Here is a 21,465-nt window from a genome sequence, read left to right as displayed (position 1 = left end):
AATAATAACCTATAATAATTTTTTTCTTTATGAATTTAGATAAAATTTTCTTTCTGAATTTATGTAAAATAATGTAAGTAATGTTGTGAATTTCTTTTTCTTTTCGTGTCATGTTAAAGAAACTGTAAACAACTTTTGAAATGAATGTTATTATTTATGTTAGATTTCAAGCAATTTGATAACCAAACGGAAATGTATTTAATGTTAAAACTATTGTATGATGTGAAAATTGTAATTTATACACTTGGTCCATACGTAGGTAATGCATTAGGATATGTGTAGTAGAAAACCTGTGGTGAATACCCTACCTGTAGGGGAGCGGGAAAAGGTGGATGCAGGCGAGCGCGGGAAAACGCACACTGGCGCGGTTCGGCACAACGGGCTCAGTATAACAGTCGGAGTTGGGCATCAGTCAGAGGAACATGTACTGTACTGAGGAGGCTATCTAGGAAAAATGGTTTCCATTGAGCCTCGGATGAGCCGATTCCGATGATTACTTGGCATGGCTATTTCCTCAGGCACAAAATTGGAAAGATTACGACGCTAAGAAGAAGGAAAGTGCCGATACTGTGAGAGCCTTAGCCGTGCTTGTATGTGTGCTGTGCTGCCCGCTATCTCGCTGCCCGCCATCCGCCGCACCGACTTGCACAGGTCAAACATTTATTTCATCTTTAGAAGTGTATCTGTGTGGACCAGTGTCGAAACTGTTTCTAACTGTTCAATAATAACGTGACTTTTACCAGAATTGCTTTAGCCGTTACTCATCCTTATCATTGACCTATACAGGGTCCTTACCACATATTGTGCAACCCGAGTATCCCGAATTGAAAGTTTACAGTTAGTATTAAATTATCTGCAGACCAATCTATGCTATAAAGACGTTTAAATTCAGGTATGTTAATGCAGATGTTAGTAAAGAACAACAGTGTGATTAAATTGAAAGATAAATTTTGAATTGAGCTAGCAATGTTATTTAGTTAATTTGAGACAGAAAGAATGATAACTAATTAATTTAGAAATAAAAGAAAAGAGTAGTTATCCACAGATTAATAAGTTCGAGTGTTAATTTACCTTCAGGACTTAATAGTTTCAGTATAACGACCATAACAGTTTCAGGGCCCCCCACCCCCCCCCCCCCCTTCTCTTGCCCATTCTTGCACATTTTGAAGTGTACTGGTCAGATTTAAACAGTAAAGTTAATTTCTATATTAAACCTAAGTGTATTAGTGTTTTTACCAATTTTAATAATGACATTGTATGTGTGTTTTCAAAATTGCTAATTCTAGGGAAATCTATGCCCGATTTCAGTCTGATCAATATACAAAGTGCAGTTCGTAGTAATCATTGCTGCGTGGTGTTGTGTAATTTTAGCTCATACAAATTAGTACAAAAGAAGAAAACCTTAGTTCAGTAGATTCTTTCTGGTTCCAAACTTTGCCATAAAACGCAACATTATTACGTGTTGTTATGCTTGTACATGCACACACTTGTACAAGGAAACCTCACTCAATGCCTAATTAGGCTGGCGACCGTAGTCTTAATCATTGGTAGCATCTACTGTGTGTGCTTCTTGTCCGTGTGAATGCGTAGTTATACTTTACATTAGCTTGACACATCACTGTAGTTACTGACTGAATATAGGTTCGATCTTGCTTCCATTAGGTACACGCGGTCAACTTATGTACTAAAATCCTTGTTTACAAGGTGAAGCCCGTGAACTTATTACAGTACAGGCTTTATAGAGCTAACGCACGTCCGACAGGGCGGTAGTGTTACAAGTGGCTTCCCGGTGACAGGACATCCAGTTGTGGTCGGTTACAAATTAATGTAAATACCGAAAGTGGATGTTCAGTGGCACGAATAGCAATAATATTTAGCAAAGTAAATTGCAGTGTGCATCAAGTATAGTAGTGAGGTGTAGTTGGCATTCAATATGGACAGGAATGGGGACAGGATAGATGTGCCAAGCGAAATGGAGAATGCGGCTGGCAGTAGCAGGAGTTTACGCGGCCAGATAACAGATGGCGTTAGCGGAAGACAATTGGCGTACATACAATACCATGAACACGTCAACGAACAGATTGAAATGTCGCGATCGCCTCGAACACAGCAAGGGACAAAACAGGAAGAAGAGGGTGACTTTGTAGAGGATAGTGGGTACGTGAACGAATCCACTGACATATTTGATTCGCCACAAATAAAGAAAGAACCGAAAGAAACTTTTGAAGTAGGATCGGAAAACACAGAATCCATAGAACAAAACAGTGTAAAGATTTTAAGCATGAACGACTTATTTGAACAATTAACCAAACAAATTGCAGGACAGACTGAGCAACTTAAAACACAGAGCCATCAGCTCAAAACACACGTTGCAGAGCAGCTCAAAACACAGAATGAGCAACTTCAAAAACAAGTCGGTAATCAGGTTAATCAGCTTAAAACACACATTGACGAGCAGCTCCAAACACAGAATGAGCAGCTTAAAACACACGTTGATCAAATTAAAGCACAGGTCAAAGATCAAGGAATTAGAATTAGTAAACAAATAGAGCAGGTAGAACAAAAAGTGGGAAATTTAAGTTCTGTGGTAAATAATATGAAATTTGAAATTGACAACATTAACAAAAATATGGATACTATGCAGGAGGAAATTGGTAACATTAACAGTAGATTCGATGTTGAAATTCTCAACATCCAAGAGAAAGTAGAACCTCTGGTTGTAACTAAGATAGACGAAAAAGTTTTCGGTCTTAAAACTGAGATCGTAAACGAATGTCAACACGGAATATCACAGTTGAAAAAGGTAGTTGTAGACACTGAAAGAGATTTGGGTGAAAAAGTAACCGGATGTGTTCAAAATTGTACGAAAATTCAAGGCAAAATTTTCGATCTGGAGAGCAAAATTAAAGATAGGCCTGGTGTTGTCTGTAATGGCGCACTGATTACCAAGCTGTTAGAAGGCGAGGAACGCTTCGATCCCGCCAAGAAACATAACGGGTGGCATCCGTTAGATTTTATCAAAAATTGCGAGAGAGTATTTCCTGAGCACTTGTCTGATCAGGAAAAGATAAACGTTGTAATTAGCGCCTTAGCAGGTGACGCTAAGCGCTGGGGAATCAATTTAAATACCGAACGAATGATGTTTGAAGAATTTAGGCAAAAATTTACAGAAGAATATTGGTCTGAACAAAAGCAGGACCATTTATGGCGCGAGTTCATCATGGCCAAACAGCATGATAATAGGGGCAGGAATTCTTTGAAAGATTTCTGCGAGTATTGGTACCGGAAATTGACACATTTAAGAGGCCGAAGATCAGATTCAGAAATTATCTGGGAGCTGTATAAAAAGCTCCCAGAAGATTCAAAGAGGTATGTAGGAAGCAATCATCGTAGCTTCCAAGCATTTCTCGAAAGAGTCGAAGACGAGGATCATTGGCGTGAAAGTCGTGCCAATTATCAAAATTTTGGTAACCGTAATAACCGACACAATGACGAAAGAAATGACGGCGATGGATTTCGCGTCAATATGATACAAAGAGGAAGAGGCAGAGGAAGAGGCAGAGGAAATTATACAGGTCGCGGTCGAGAGTATACCGCGCAAAATAATAATGACGCGGGAAACTAAATTCCGCGAACGTTGCGGGCCAAACGGAAGCGGACCATACATACCGGCCCTGATTTAAGAAAAGATACTGGACCGACCGTAATGTAATGAGACAGGTTAGAGACAGGCGTGCAACGACGCAACGTGTTGTGGCGAGACAAGCGTCAGGTGCGAGCCAGCATGAGTCATCTATGCCGCACAGAATACTACAGGTTAACAGGTGAGTGGAGCATCAGAGGGCAACGGCTCAGCCTAGCGGAACATCTGTTCAGAGAGAAGCCGCTAGCAATACGGCAGCAGTAGGTACGAACGTAGCCGTAAGAGATAATGAAAATTTTACGAGTCATAATTCCGTGGCAAAGGAAACAATAAATGAGACTGTGAGTACACAGAGAGGTGCGGTTAGCAGTGTTTGCAATGAGGTAAAAGGCGACAATGAATTAGCAGAAGTAACGGATTGGCGTGTGCAGATCGACGATCTGTACAAGGGCCTAAAGCAATGTGAGTGGGAGGATTTTAAGAAGGAGTATGAGGTGACGAAATTAGATGGTGGAAAGAGAAATAGTAGGGACGTCCATAAAGTGACGTGGCCCAAATTTGAAGAGGGGAGGATAAATAGCGCCGCGCAATGTACGCGTGCTGCCGATAAGAGGAAGGTTAATAATAGGAAGGAGTTGGAGGATGAAATCCTCAGCATTAACGAAGAAATAACTTCTGCTAACAATCCGCCAATAGTGCAAGCTGCTACCGAGAGACACCGTGGAGAAGGGGCAGATGATTACCTGAAAGTAATTAAAGTCCACGAGGATTACACTGAATATGAAGTCAAAGTAGATGTAAATAAAGCTGATAATGAGGCCGTTTTGCCAAAAGAGGAGATTGAATTAAAATCTAAGCCTGACGACAATATAGAGGAAGAACTTAGTGCCTGTCTCAGAAAAGCCTTTATGTTAGAACCTGATAGCGATCCGGAATGGTCGGATTCCGACGATAGTTCAGATGATGAAAGGTACGCTAATACAGACAAAATTGAATATACTAACTTTCCCTATTGTGCCAAAGTAGCGTACTTAAGCGAATCTGGTGTTGAGGAAGAGAGTAGTGATGACTCTAGTGAAGATGTATTTTTAGGTGTAAAAGAAAGTGAATATACTTTTACTGAAAGAGGATATGAGAAAATTAGTGAAATTAATAGGGATGCAGTTAATTGCGAAATTGTACCTAATGATGAAGAAGTTTCAAAACAAAATCCAGACGTTGAGACCGAACAAAGAAAGAAAGAGCCACCTGACGACTCTGTGTTTATTTTGCGAAGAGTTCAAGTAAGCAAAGACTTTGAACTCCAGAGGCCTAAGAAGCCACCAGACTTAAGTGACTGTTTTATGAACCAGAAAAGACTGCCTTGTTAATAAAGAGACTAGGGGCAGGATGCTGTATTTGTATATAATATTATTATTATGCATGACTTTATTGTTACTGTAGCTCAGTGTTATCTGAAATTGAATTATTGTTTTGTTGAATTAGAGCCTGGGGCAGATTCATATCGGATTTTGAGAACGTCATGAACACATTACATCATGAAACTACAGGGTTCCCACCGGAAGAAATTTTGTTAGGCAGAAGTAGTAAAAGTTTAATTGAAGAAAAACTAGAGTTTCCACCTTGTACAAGTTTGGGATTGAATCAAAAGAAAGAATTGGTAATAAAAAGGGCAAAGCAAAAAGCCGAATCTAGATCTAGAAGACACGATAAAAATCTAAAAGTTTCAAAATTTAAAATTGGAGATTATGTTCTTTTAAAAACCCACGAAAAATCTAGTGAACTAAACCATGAAATTTCAAAATTTAAATATATTTATAATGGACCATATATAATACAGAACATTCCACATGATAATGCTTACTACCTGATCTACCCAAAATCCAAAAGACCTTTAGGTGTAAGAAATATTGTGGACCTGAAACTGTATGTTCCCAGGAACGAGTAATTGTGCTGTATCTTATGATGAAACCAAGTTATTTCATATGTAACTAATCTTTGTAAATGTCTGTATACCGTTGAAAGTTTGCTAATGTAGTTATGTGAGTTTCAGATTACCAATTGTACTGTAACTGTAAAAATATATGGAGGAAAGGACTGAAAAGAAAGGATAAATGCTATCAGCCAGATAAAAGATGGAACTGTCAAATATGAAAATGGGCAGTGTATGAACCAGAATATGAAGGACTGCCAAATACCAATGAGGGCAGATAAATAGTCGATGGAAAATTGTAAATGTAATCCAGGAGGTGTGACAATATGAAGTGAAAAGGACTGCCCAAATCCGCATAATAGGCAGCAAATATGTGTAGTTAATTCTCTGAATATTTTGTGTGTGTGTTTTGTTTAGTAAGTTAGGAAATGGACTGCTATTCAAAGCAAGCAGCGACAAATTATCTTATAGTGTATACGAAATATGCATTTGTTTTTATAGTTAAATGTTTGTATTCCAAAATTTTAAATTATTTCTTTGAGAAGTTTAGAAAAAATGATTAAACTGCTATTTTAGTAATGTTAGGATGGGAAGTTGGACTGTGCAAAGAGGCACTTAAGTAAATAACGAGAAATTGGTCTTGGTGTGTTGAGAAAGTATAAACCTATATACAGTGAGTGAAAGGAAATATGTAGTGTAAATCTTCTTGGACATTGACGTAAAGATTCAGAACCAATGTATAATTGTTAAATTTAGTGTTCCCATAAAATTTAGACTTAAGAAAATTTTCTGGAAACAGGGGCATGTGTAATAATAATAACCTATAATAATTTTTTTCTTTATGAATTTAGATAAAATTTTCTTTCTGAATTTATGTAAAATAATGTAAGTAATGTTGTGAATTTCTTTTTCTTTTCGTGTCATGTTAAAGAAACTGTAAACAACTTTTGAAATGAATGTTATTATTTATGTTAGATTTCAAGCAATTTGATAACCAAACGGAAATGTATTTAATATTAAAACTATTGTATGATGTGAAAATTGTAATTTATACACTTGGTCCATACGTAGGTAATGCATTAGGATATGTGTAGTAGAAAACCTGTGGTGAATACCCTACCTGTAGGGGAGCGGGAAAAGGTGGATGCAGGCGAGCGCGGGAAAACGCACACTGGCGCGGTTCGGCACAACGGGCTCAGTATAACAGTCGGAGTTGGGCATCGGTCATAGGAACATGTACTGTACCGAGGAGGCTATCTAGGAAAAATGGATTCCATTGAGCCTCGGATGAGCCGATTCCGACGATTACTTGGCATGGCTATTTCCTCAGGCACAAAATTGGAAAGATTACGACGCTAAGAAGAAGGAAAGTGCCGATACTGTGAGAGCCTTAGCCGTGCTTGTATGTGTGCTGTGCTGCCCGCTATCTCGCTGCCCGCCATCCGCCGCACCGACTTGCACAGGTCAAACATTTATTTCATCTTTAGAAGTGTATCTGTGTGGACCAGTGTCGAAACTGTTTCTAACTGTTCAATAATAACGTGACTTTTACCAGAATTGCTTTAGCCGTTACTCATCCTTATCATTGACCTAGACAGGGTCCTTACCACATATTGTGCAACCCGAGTATCCCGAATTGAAAGTTTACAGTTAGTATTAAATTATCTGCAGACCAATCTATGCTATAAAGACGTTTAAATTCAGGTATGTTAATGCAGATGTTAGTAAAGAACAACAGTGTGATTAAATTGAAAGATAAATTTTGAATTGAGCTAGCAATGTTATTTAGTTAATTTGAGACAGAAAGAATGATAACTAATTAATTTAGAAATAAAAGAAAAGAGTAGTTATCCACAGATTAATAAGTTCGAGTGTTAATTTACCTTCAGGACTTAATAGTTTCAGTATAACGACCATAACAGTTTCAGGGCCCCCCACCCCCCCCCCCCCTTCTCTTGCCCATTCTTGCACATTTTGAAGTGTACTGGTCAGATTTAAACAGTAAAGTTAATTTCTATATTAAACCTAAGTGTATTAGTGTTTTTACCAATTTTAATAATGACATTGTATGTGTGTTTTCAAAATTGCTAATTCTATGGAAATCTATGCCCGATTTCAGTCTGATCAATATACAAAGTGCAGTTCGTAGTAATCATTGCTGCGTGGTGTTGTGTAATTTTAGCTCATACAAATTAGTACAAAAGAAGAAAACCTTAGTTCAGTAGATTCTTTCTGGTTCCAAACTTTGCCATAAAACGCAACATTATTACGTGTTGTTATGCTTGTACATGCACACACTTGTACAAGGAAACCTCACTCAATGCCTAATTAGGCTGGCAACCGTAGTCTTAATCATTGGTAGCATCTACTGTGTGTACTTCTTGTCCGTGCGAACGCGTAGTTATACTTTACATTAGCTTGACACATCACTGTAGTTACTGACTGAATATAGGTTCGATCTTGCTTCCATTAGGTACACGCGGTCAACTTATGTACTAAAATCCTTGTTTACAAGGTGAAGCCCGTGAACTTATTACAGTACAGGCTTTATAGAGCTAACGCACGTCCGACAGGGCGGTAGTGTTACAAAGAGACAAATGAGTTTTTCCCAAATATGAAAATTATTTTACAAATTCTCGCTACATTTCCAGTATCCACTTGTAGCATGGAGCGCAGCTTCTCTTTGCTTTAACTAATGAACTCATACCTCTGTATAACAGTAATAGAATATGGGTTGATCTGTTTGGCTGCCATATCAATTTATCACGATATGTCGGGCAGCCTACAACCTGTTGAGTTCATTGAAGAATTTGCAAAAAGTTATCTGAGGAGACTCACAATGCATTAAATGAGCAAACTAAAATTTGGGATGCTTTTTTAATGTTTTTGTGTTAACCTTGATAAAGCCTACCCTCAGCTGACTCAAGCCCTTTCCAAACCAAAATTCTGGATCCACCATTGGGTCTGTATTTGTGTGTGGCTAATACCTACCGCAAGGACCCTGATTGAACTTGAATCTTTAGTGTTATTTGATTGTTACTTTGATGTCTCCTGATTAAAGAGTTGTAGCACCTTTCATTTTCTTCTACATCTGTATAAATTATTTTGGCTTTGGGTGGGTGTTTGTGTGCAAAACCTGCTTCAATTGTTTGTTTCAATGAATTATTTGCAGACTTTTACATTGTTTCACAAATATAATTAGAATAATCAATAAGGTTATGTTACCTGTTGGCCAACTGTATACTGAACGCCAAATACTGGATTCTGACTGTAAACCTTGTGCAGCGAACACAGTTCCTTGTACACAGTCTGTCGTTTCTCTGCAGGATCTATTCGGAAACCGAGCACATATCCTCCACTAGATTCTGCACTTTCTACAACCAAAGCTGTTCCAAATTTTGACTGTCTGATATTTATCTAGACATATTAACGAAATAAATTAATATTGGAAGTAATTCCAGTAATAGTAATAACAATGGTAATAAAGATGGAGAAAAACAGCAGTTATGTATGTGAAAATGGATGTTCACCAAAATACAAACTCAAAGCACTTTACACGAAAACAAATAAAAAAGGTTTTGGAGTTGCAGGAAAGGTAGAAATTCAGTGACAGAATAAACATGATGGAAGCATTTATGGTAAAAAAATGCTCATCACTTGACTTCAAAATACAATTTTCTCTGTCACGAAGGAAACTAAAATCAGGAAAAGAATGTTATAATACAGGTAGTAATGACAAAGAAACAAAATCTGAAATTTATGGCTCATTATAAGATATCCAACACAGTGAACTATAATTTCATCATCTCTGTTAGTGTAGTGGTTCCACATCAGAATATTTTACAGTGGGGTGTTATTTGAAAGAGCAAACAAATTTTTAAAAAAAATATTACATTCATTCAATGCCTCAGAAAAATAAAATGATCTGAAACATTTGTAAAACAAGGAACCAAAACAAGCACACAGCTGATGAATAAGTGAGTGATCAACAAGAAATGTTTATATTACAATACAATGTTGCAAACTATACACAAAAACATAATACAAAATTGTTATAATGATGAGCGTTATTAACAATGAGACAAATAACATAGTGGCATACATGACAGAACTAACAATAAACAATCAACTGTAGAAGATACTCTAAGACACTGTATATATATCATCACAAGAAATTAGTTTCAAACATCCAAGATATTACCAAATCATGTGTCCCAGGAAGAAAGTAATTATTCTGGCTATGACGGTGATCTGCTTGATCATTTAAAATTTTATAATTATTTGGTAGGAATGCCCCCTCCCTCCCCCCCCCCCCCCTCGCCCTTGTATTTGAGAAATCTTTGTAACCAGTCTTTGAGTTTAGTAACATTTTCTTACAAATTTAGACATTAGTAACAATCATTTATTAGAATGGAGAGAAGATTATGAGTCCATTTCACTCTTTCCTGTGCTTTCATTTTTTATATTGTTGATAAAGTAGCATACAGCAAAATATTTACACAGTTTTGACATAAACTGTTAAATGTCTCTGTTTGGTTTCTGCAAACAAAAAAGAAATTATTCTGTTAGCACTTTCTGTGACACTGCCAATGCCCTTAAGAATATGAGCAGTAAATTTCTATTTAGAATACCATAATAGAGGGTCTATACAAGGGCGATGTACTTGAGGACAATATTATGGAAATGGGAGAGGATGTAGATGACGATGAAATGGGAGATATGACACTGCGTGAAGAGTTTGACAGAGCACTGAAAGACCTGAGTCGGAACAAGGCCCCCGGCGTAGACAACATTCCATTGGAACTACTGACGGCCTTGGGAGAGCCAGTCCTGTCAAAACTCTACCATCTGGTGAGCAAGATGTATGAAACAGGCGAAGTACCCTCAGACTTCAAGAAGAATATAATAATTCCAATCCCAAAGAAAGCAGGTGTTGACAGATGTGAAAATTACCGAACAATCAGGTTAATAAGCCACAGCTGCAAAATACTAACACGAATTCTTTACAGACGAATGGAAAAACTAGTAGAAGCTGACCTCGGGGAAGATCAGTTTGGATTCCGTAGAAATGTTGGAACACGTGAGGCAATACTGACCTTACGACTTATCTTGGAAGAAAGATTAAGAAAAGGCAAACCTACATTTCTAGCATTTGTAGACTTAGAGAAAGCTTTTGACAATGTTGACTGGAATACTCTTTCAAATTCTAAAGGTGGCAGGGGTAAAATACAGGGAGCGAAAGGCTATTTACAATTTGTACAGAAACCAGATGGCAGTTCTACGAGTCGAGGGGCACGAAAGGGAAGCAGTGGTTGGGAAGGGAGTGAGACAGGGTTGTAGCCCCTCCCTGATGTTATTCAATCTGTATATTGAGCATGCAGTGAAGGAAACAAAAGAAAAATTCGGAGTAGGTATTAAAAATCCATGGAGAAGAAATAAAAACTTTGAGGTTCTCCGATGACATTGTAATTCTGTCAGAGACAGCAAAGGACTGGGAAGAGCAGTTGAATGGAATGGATAGTGTCTTGAAAGGAGGATATAAGATGAACATCAACAAAAGCAAAACGAGGATAATGGAATGTAGTCGAATTAAGTCGGGTGATGCTGAGGGAATTAGATTAGGAAATGAGACACTTAAAGTAGTAAAGGAGTTTTGCTATTTGGGGAGCAAAATAACTGATGGTCGAAGTAGAGAGGATACAAAATGTAGACTGGCAATGGCAAGGAAAGCGTTTCTGAAGAAGAGAAATTTGTTAACATCGAGTATAGATTTAAGTGTCAGGAAGTCATTTCTGAAAGTATTTGTATGGAGTGTAGCCATGTATGGAAGTGAAACATGGGCGATAAATAGTTTGGACAAGAAGAGAATAGAAGCTTTCGAAATGTGGTGCTACAGAAGAATGCTGAAGATTAGCTGGGTAGATCACATAACTAATGAGGAAGTATTGAATAGGATTGGGGAGAAGAGAAGTTTGTGGCACAACTTGACCAGAAGAAGGGATCGGTTGGTAGGACATGTTCTGAGGCATCAAGGGATCACCAATTTAGTATTGGAGGGCAGCGTGGAGGGTAAAAATCGTAGAGGGAGACCAACAGATGAATACACTAAGCAGATTCAGAAGGATGTAGGTTGCAGTAGGTACTGGGAGATCAAGAAGCTTGCACAGGATAGAGTAGCATGGAGAGCTGCATCAAACCAGTCTCAGGACTGAAGACCACAACAACAACAACAACGTTATTGCACAATGGCAACCCTCTTGCATGTATGCAGAAAGCAGATGGTCACACTGGCAAAGTGCACTATCTGTGTAAAATTTAATTCAGAAAGAGGAAACATAACAAAGGAAGAGTTCTGCAAGGTTCAGTGCTGGGTCCCCACTCATGTTTTTGACCTATGTAAACAACATTCCAAAATCATTAAAGGTCTGTTCAACAACTCATATTTGCTGATGAAGCAAGTGTCATTACTCATTCACTAAACTCAAATATAAAAGATAGACCCAAGACATAATGAACAACTGGTTCACAGAACAGTCCAAGCCTTAGCCTCACAAATATTAATATTACAGCATTTCACTTCAAACACATAATAACTTGGCAGCAGAATAGAGTTAATGTAATCACATATGTAAAATTTATTGATATCCAGATAGATAACAATGTAAATTTGTATCAACATATTTCCAAACTAATAAAGATGTTCAGTTTGGGATGTTCTGGTTTTTAGAAATATCCCTCACTATGTTTTCCTGCAGCTGAAATTGTTTGCCCCCTGTTGCCCTATGAAATTATCTTTTGGAGTAATAGAGCTAAGGTCAGTGAAGTATTTATTTCACATAACTTGGCAAAATGAATACTACACATATTTAACAAGTTGCCCACAGAGGTATAACAGAAGAAGTAGGAATCCTTGCAAATTCAAATGATAACATATCTTATTAGTGACTGCTGCTACAAACTGTGTGATTATTTACATTTGAGAACTGAAAATTCCTGTCAGTAGATAATAAGTAAGAATGGTCACCTCAAATAGGTTTCAATTTTTACAGCACTTATATTATTGTTATTCTTTCATATTTATCAGACTGTGGGTTACCCATTTCTCCATAACATTGTTTCTGCCATGATTGTTAGCCCTGCGGGGCATTCAGGAGAACATCAGTGAAGTCTGGAGAGTAGGAGATTGTTACCTGAAGGAGTAAAGCCTGCGTAACTCAGTCATTAGAAAATTTGCCCATGAAAGACAAAGGTTCTAGGTTCAAGTCCTGTCTGACATACAGTTTCAATCTGCCAGGATGTTTCAGTTTCTTCATAGTATAACTGACAAAACAGCAGTTTCAAAAGCAGTGGTTTTTCTGGTAATTCAATAATGCTCCATTATAGCTGGTCTTGTCATGTCATAACCAAAATCAATTACAAATTTGAAGTGTCATGAATGAATACAATGCTTAGCATTGAAAGCATGTTTATTACCGACACTAACATACAGACACAACAGACAGAACTGAACTCCTGAACAGAGTTCAGAATATTCCAGAATATACAAATATTACAAAAATAAGAAACATCGTGAACCTTCTAGACATGATTACTACTAAATAACTAATAATAATAATGTCGTGTGACCACGGCCTTCCGTCGGGTAGACCGTTCGCCGGGTGCAAGTCTTTCTATTTGACGCCACTTTGGCAACTTGCACGTCGATGGGGATGAAATGATGATGATTAGGACAACACAACACCCAGTCCCTGAGCGGAGAAAATCTCTGACCCAGTCGGGAATCGAACCCGGGCCCTTAGGATTGACATTCTGTCACGCTGACCACTCAGCTACCGGGGACGGACTAAACAACTAATATTTGAAGAGGTGACATGCAGCATGCCAGCCAGCAACACTAACCACTGCTCCACATCTGCACACAGCACAGCTTATGCAATTGCTCCCTCTTCAGGAGAATCTGTGACCCATTGTTTCAGAAGATCTCATTGGAGCCAACTACAGCATCCTGGATGTAGAAATGCCAGAGGCCATCTGTATGGTAGTGCTGTAGGATCCTCACGTTCAGTATATGTTGTCACATACTCTTCACTGTGATAAAGGATTGGAGGTAGCCCCTCCTGCTTCACAATCACTGAGGCCTTCAGTTTCCTTGAATGAGAAGCCCCCACGCTGATCTACACCTCATGACTATACTAGGGCTTCATACAGAGGACAAAGGTAATGTCTCAGCACTTTTACCTTCTTGACTGACTTGTCTGACAAGAACAATATGGCCCAAACTAATGTTTTAATAACTTTTCTGATAGTCCCATTTTCTGCAAAGCCATAAAAGACCATACCAAGTCTCCCAAGCTGTATCTCACTGGCCAGTGGTTGGCATTATAGCACTCTTGGTCCTTCTCCTGGGCGTCCAGGGACCATATGGAAGCCAGCTGTCATGCTACTTTGGTCGTGATGTTCGGGTGTTTCAGTCATCTTGAGGAGTTTCTGACTGAAATGGGAACAGTGTATCATTGCTTATTGAAATAGCTTTGCCAATCTCAAGCTCTCATATTCTACTGTCTATGACTGGTAGTGATGCCTGAAAGAAGTCCCATCCAAGAATAATATTATGATTATGTTCTGTTAAAACAACACATCTTCAGGGCTGTGTTCTGTCAGCGAAATTTATTCTTCCTGTTGGCTGGATGTATTTACCATCTGTGACTCGCAGTATTGTTTTTGTACTGTGGAGCATAGTCTTCTTTAGCTGGTAAAGATAAGCATTCTAGATTAAAAGGAAGCCCCTGAGTTCATCAGCACCCTGACAAGTTGGCCATTGATGATGACATCACTGAGATTTCCTGATATCTTGGTGATTTTTGCCCATGGAGGATTTTCATCTGTGGCATGGTCACCTTACTTAATTTTCCTGAGTTCAGTGGCCATGTGAGCCACTGGTACCTCTGTCATGGCAATAGGGAATAGTTATGGTGTATTAGGGAGTGACTTCATCCATGGCACATTGAAGCCTTCATCCCACAGGCCGACTGAAATTATCTGCAGTTGGCCAGTATCAATAGAACTGTTGTGATGGTTAATGTTTGGTGGTGTAGTTGTTGTCAAATCTCACCTTCCTTCTACATAGTAGTGTATAACATGTCCAGTGTGTCTACAGTGGGAACATACCAGCATGTTGTCCCCGGTCTTCCCTACAACTGTTCTTTTGCAGGACACTAGGCTTGGAGGAGAAGTTAATTGTACCTGCATTGATCAGGTGCTGGGTTGTTGTTTGAGAGCAGTGATGTAATTCCAGATTGGTGCATTTGACTGGGGACAACATTCATGGCTGCTGTCTCTGGCTTACTTGGTATGACAGTTCTGCCTGCCATAAAATGCTGTATTTCTTCTGTTACAACCTGGCATATGAGAGAGTTTAGGTCATGATTTTTCTGTTGCATTCACTTGATGAATTCCTCTGTTGTTGTGACATCCTTTATCAGAAAGGCTTGGCACATGTCTTCTGTGACTACTTTTATCAAGTGTGAGATTATGTCAGCTTCTGTTGTATCAGATTCACAGTTTGGCGTAGGGCCAAAACATTCTGTATGAAGGATTGTGCTATTTCCCCATGATGCTGAATCCTGTTCTTAAATTGGTGTTCAACTAAGCAGACTTGCTGCTGATTGTCACCAAATGTTTTCTTCAGTTTGGCTTGGAATTTATCCCAGCAATAGAGCTTCTCTTCGTTGATCTCAAATCCTGTCCAAGTAAAAGTACAAATTTGCCAAACACATCATGACACCCCACCTGTTGTATTTGGCAACATGGCAGAATCCTTTCAGCCATTTTATCTGGTCCTGACAAGTGTCTCCAGAAAATACTGATGGATGGCTGATGAACAGCAGACTTACTACTGTTTTGGAATGTATGGTCTCCTGAATATAAGGGCTGTGGGAACAAATGTACTGCATGTATTCTGGTTCTTGTTCGTGTAGGCAACAGCTGATTGGAGCCACAGTGATGTAGATGTTTTGAAGTACTGGGTGTCTTTACCAAATGATGTAACATCACAACTAAAATCAAGTCCAAAAACCAGAAGTAGGGTCATCAATGAAGTAAAAAACTTAGCACTGAAACCACATTTATTATTAACACCATGCAGAATTACAACTGAACTCGTAGACAGAGTGTGCAGCTATTTGCACAAACATCAGTTATTCCAGAATATACAAACATTACAAACATAAGAAATTTTGAGAACCTTCTAGAAATAATAAATACTAAATAACAAATAGATGTTCATGATTGGATTTGAGCTGGCGACGCACAGGACACCAGCCAGCAACTTAAACATTACAACAAATTGGCATGCAGCACAGTTCTTGGCAATATTAATGATTATTAATTATTAAAATGACTTCCAGAAATACATTTTACAGCTAATGTACTTAGTTGGTGTTAACCTTCCATTTGTTCCACATCATAGAATTCTAGAATTTATGAAACAGGATATATGAATGGATGTAAATGATTTGACAATACAATACACAAACAAAAACTGGAATGGGATATAAAAAAAAAAATCATGTGTTACGAAATAAGAGACAAACACTGTAAACAGCACCACTGGCAAGAAACATTTACTGTATTTATACTGATGAGGATGTGAAATGGAGTCACAGGTTACAGATATTTTTTAACATCTAAGCTCTGCAAATCCTGCATTTTCAATAATAGCAAACTGTGGACATGAAAGTTTCTCTAATGTCTTATGTCATCATATTCTGGGGCAGTTCTTCATTAAGTAAGAAAGTGTTTGTTGCACAGAATGATAATACACTCCTGGAAATGGAAAAAAGAACACATTGACACCGGTGTGTCAGACCCACCATACTTGCTCCGGACACTGCGAGAGGGCTGTACAAGCAATGATCACACGCACGGCACAGCGGACACACCAGGAACCGCGGTGTTGGCCATCGAATGGCGCTAGCTGCGCAGCATTTGTGCACCGCCGCCGTAGGTGTCAGCCAGTTTGCCGTGGCATACGGAGCTCCATCGCAGTCTTTAACACTGGTAGCATGCCGCGACAGCGTGGCCGTGAACCGTATGTGCAGTTGACGGACTTTGAGCGAGGGCGTATAGTGGGCATGCGGGAGGTCGGGTGGACGTACCGCCGAATTGCTCAACACGTGGGGCGTGAGGTCTCCACAGTACAACGATGTTGTCGCCAGTGGTCGGCGGAAGGTGCACGTGCCCGTCGACCTGGGACCGGACCGCAGCGACGCACGGATGCACGCCAAGACCGTAGGATCCTACGCAGTGCCGTAGGGGACCGCACCGCCACTTCCCAGCAAATTAGGGACACTGTTGCTCCTGGGGTATCGGCGAGGACCATTCGCAACCGTCTCCATGAAGCTGGGCTATGGTCCCGCACAACGTTAGGCCGTCTTCCGCTCACGCCCCAACATCGTGCAGCCCGCCTCCAGTGGTGTCGCGACAGGCGTGAATGGAGGGACGAATGGAGACGTGTCGTCTTCAGCGATGAGAGTCGCTTCTGCCTTGGTGCCAATGATGGTCGTATGCGTGTTTGGCGCCGTGCAGGTGAGCGCCACAATCAGGACTGCATACGACCGAGGCACACAGGGCCAACACCCGGCATCATGGTGTGGGGAGCGATCTCCTACACTGGCCGTACACCACTGGTGATCGTCGAGGGGACACTGAATAGTGCACGGTACATCCAAACCGTCATCGAACCCATCGTTCTACCATTCCTAGACCGGCAAGGGAACTTGCTGTTCCAACAGGACAATGCATGTCCGCATGTATCCCGTGCCACCCAACGTGCTCTAGAAGGTGTAAGTCAACTACCCTGGCCAGCAAGATCTCCGGATCTGTCCCCCATTGAGCATGTTTGGGACTGGATGAAGCATCGTCTCACGCGGTCTGCACGTCCAGCACGAACACTGGTCCAACTGAGGCGCCAGGTGGAAATGGCATGGCAAGCCGTTCCACAGGACTACATCCAGCATCTCTACGATTGTCTCCATGGGAGAATAGCAGCCTGCATTGGTGCGAAAGGTGGATATACACTGTACTAGTGCCAACATTGTGCATGCTCTGTTGCCTGTGTCTATGTGCCTGTGGTTCTGTCAGTGTGATCATGTGATGTATCTGAACCCAGGAATGTGTCAAAAAAGTTTCCCCTTCCTGGGACAATGAATTCACGGTGCTCTTATTTCAATTTCCAGGAGTGTATTTAGAGTTTTGTGAACAAAATGGTAGTTAAATGAATTGATTCGGGCATCGGCTCCAGACTGTAGCACCTAGAACCGCACGGCCACTCCGGCCGGCGCACTTTTAAACAGTTGCGCATACAGGTAACATAGTAATTTTACCCACTTATGAAGACAATTGTGATTAATTAACAACCATTTGAAAACAGCAGCAAGGAGAAATGACTTATGCAATCCCTCAACTGGCTGTAATGTGGCACATGGAGGAGTGAGATAGTTTTGCCCACTTACAAAGTGATGTGAAGGATCATGGGTGGCAACCAGTGGCCTGCAGGCCAGTTCCAGCCTGCAACTGGTTTCAGTCCAGCCCATAGAATAAATTTGTGGGAGAGAGTGCAAGGCACTTGCATTGTACTTTCAAGGAACACATTTTCAGATATTTCTGCCATTGCTCACGTTGTCTTGTGTTTCGTAACGCAGAGTGTAGAAAGTTTTGTTTTCTCCAGGCATGTGCAATGCCATTTCACCACTGCTGGATTTGAACAACAAAGAGAAACACATTTCCACTCTGAGTGTGAAGTTATGGCCTACATGCCCATTTGCATGCAGAGAGTGGGGGAAACTGCTTTTTATCCTTGAAGGGATGTGGTGAGAAGTGTTTTTGCTTCTGGATCAGAGCTGACAACAAACACACATTATTTACTACTTACAGTCTACATATGTGCTACACATCAATAGACTGATGTTTTGTGGTAGGAAACAAATGGCTCATGTGGTGTAGCAAGCACCTAGATCCTTAGAGGTATACTGGAGCACTTGCTCTGCCACTGGGTATTAAGTATCCAGGATGGACAGATTGTCTGTGCCTATTCATGTGCTCAGCCAGTTTGGTAGTTGTTATTCCAATGTACAAGGCTGTGCAGTGAACACGTCTGCCGATAAATGATGTGTTGTTTCACACATGGCCCTGCCTTGAATGTTATATGTTTTGCCAGTGGTGGGGCTAGAGTGGATGGTTGTGGAGGAATGCATGGGGCAGGTTTTTCAGCAGGTTCGATTACAAGGGTACGACCTTTAGATAAGGGAAGTATTTTGGGAATATTGTAGGATTTGACAAGGATGTTGTGGAGGTCAGGAGATGTAAACATGTTAACACTCGTCAAGATGGGCTCCTTGAGGTGTATACAATTTGAGTGATACAGTTTCTGCTTTACAATAGCCATAATCATCACTGAAGATTACATAACTCTGATCTTAGTTGCCGTTGTTATTGTTGTGATCTTCAGTCTGAAGAATGGTTTGATGCAGCTGTCCATGCTAGTCTTTCCTATATGTGCCTCTTCATCTCTGCACATTTACTGCAACCTACATGTATTTGAACTTGATTATTGTATTGGAGCCTTGGACTCCTTCTACAGTGTTTACCTCCCACGCTACCCTCCACTTTCAATCTGACGATCTTTTGCTTCAGGATGTATTGAAGCAACAGATCCCGGTTTTTTAGTCTGCATTCTTTTGTAGCAGCACATTTCCGAAACTTCTATTGTGTTCTTTTGTGAACTTCATATCATCCACAATTCATTTTTGTATAATGCTACAGTGTAGACAAACACTTTAAGAAAATTTGTGTTCATTAGTAACAAATATCTCTTTTTTTTCAGAAATGCCTTTTTTGCTATTCCCAGATGGCATTATATATCCTCTCTAATTCAGCCATCATTAATTATTTTGCTGCCCAAACAGCAAAATTTATCTACCACTTTTAATGACTCATTTCCTAATCTAATTCACTCACTATCATCTGATTTAATTCAACTACATAAACAAAAGTTTTGTTTATTTTATATACTAAGGTGGTATCTGTTCTTTCGGACATGTCCGAATGAACAAATACCATCGGTGACCATGCAGCTAGTTAGAATGAAATTACAATGAAATGAACACCTTTAGCTGCTTACAGGCGTTGACAAACATCAACAGGGACTGATGAAAATGTGTGCCCCGACCGGGACTCGAACCCCGGATCTCTTTGCTTACATGGCAGACGCTCTATCCATCTGAGCCACAGAGGACACAGAGGATAGCGCAACCGCAGGAATTTATCTCTGGCACGCCTTCTGCGAAACCCACATTCTCAACATATTGTCCCGCACTACATTCGTAGTGCCCCCGCCCATTATACTCATTACTTGCGGCGCTTTGCCAATTCCCGAGAGAGTTCGGGCACTGTTTGTGCATTCGCACAGAAGAAGAAGATGGTCAAGTGGCCGGTGAGCCTTAACTTTATATATACTAAGATGGTAATTGTTCTTTTGGACATGTCCGGGAGGTGAGAGTCATGCCAGAGATAAATCCCTGCAGTCACGCTATCCTCTGTGTCCTCAGTAGCTCAGATGGATAGAGCGTCTGCCATGTAAGCAGGAGATCCGGGGTTCGAGTCCCGGTCGGGGCACACATTTTCATTTGTCCCCGTTGCCGTATGTCAATGCCAGTAAGCAGCTAAGGGTGTTCATTTCATCATAATTTCATTCTAACGAGCTGCATGGTCACCGATGGTATCTGTTCTTTCGGACATGTCTGAAAGAACAGATACCATCTTAGTATATACGTAATTAAGGCTCACCAGCCACTTCACCATCTCCTTCTTCTGTGCGAATGCACAAACAGTGCCGAACTCTTACGGGAATCGGCATCGCGTCACGAGTAATGAGTATAATGGGTGGGGGGACAACGAATGTAATGCGGGACAATACGTTGAGAATGTGGGTTTCGCACTATCCTCTGTGTCCTCGGTGGCTCAGATGGATAGAGCATCTGCCATGTAAGCAGGAGATCCCAGGTTCGAGTCCCGGTCGGGGCACACTTTTTCATCTGTCCCCGTTGATGTATGTCAATGCCTGTAAGCAGCTAAGGGTGTTCATTTCATTGTAATTTCATTCTAATGAGCTGCATGGTCACCGATGGTATCTGTTCTTTCAGACATGTCCGAAAGAACAGATACCATCTTAGTATATGTATAGTTAAGGCTCACCGGCCACTTGATCATCATCTTATTCTGTGTGAATGCACAAACAGTGCCCGAACTCTCTCGGGAATCAGCAATGTGCCGCGAGTAATGAGTATAATGGGCGGGGGCACTACGAATGTAGTGCGAGACAATACGTTGAGAATGTGGGTTTCCCATGAGGCGTGCCAGAGATAAATCCCTGCAGTCGCGCTATCCTCTGTGTCCTCTATGGCTCAGATGAATAGAGCGTCTGCCATGTAAGCAAGAGATCCCAGGTTCGAGTCCCGGTTGGGGCACACATTTTCATCTGTCCCTGTTGACGTATGTCAATGTCTGTAAGCAGCTAAGGGGGTTCATTTCATTGTAATTTGTTTATTTTGTCGATGTCCATCTTCTAACCTCTTTTCAAGGAACTATCCGTTCCATTTAACTGTTCTTCCAAGTCCTTTGGTGTCTCTGACAGAATTACCCTGTCTTCAGCAAGCATCAAACCTTTTGTGATTCTTCACCTTCTTCTGGAATACTTCATGTCAAAATAGTTCAAAGGTGAACTGCTGGCTCTCAATCAACAGACGCAATATTTTGCAAACAACCACAATGCCAACACAGTTGTGCTGATGAACTGACTGTAGGGGGGGGGGGGGGGGGGGGGGGGGCTGGC

General features: G+C 40.5%; 1 protein-coding gene across 6 annotated transcripts in view; it reads right to left on the bottom strand.

The window, feature by feature from the left end:
• Positions 1 to 21,465, bottom strand: part of LOC126184822 (Bardet-Biedl syndrome 5 protein homolog) — a 499,156-nt gene that overhangs the window by 20,415 nt on the left and 457,276 nt on the right. For 5 of the 6 annotated variants that reach the window (XM_049927402.1, XM_049927403.1, XM_049927401.1 and 2 more), the window contains one exon: positions 8,802 to 8,993. The exons of the other annotated variant lie outside the window; for it this stretch is intronic. In XM_049927402.1, coding sequence (XP_049783359.1) covers positions 8,802 to 8,993 — 192 coding nt within the window. The remainder of the gene's footprint in view (positions 1 to 8,801; positions 8,994 to 21,465) is intronic. 6 annotated transcript variants of the gene reach the window in all.

The sequence above is a fragment of the Schistocerca cancellata genome, chromosome 4, assembly GCF_023864275.1.
Source record: "Schistocerca cancellata isolate TAMUIC-IGC-003103 chromosome 4, iqSchCanc2.1, whole genome shotgun sequence".
NCBI lineage: Eukaryota > Metazoa > Arthropoda > Insecta > Orthoptera > Acrididae > Schistocerca > Schistocerca cancellata.
Note: the sequence above shows the minus strand (reverse complement) of the source record. Positions and strands in the feature narration are given on the sequence as shown.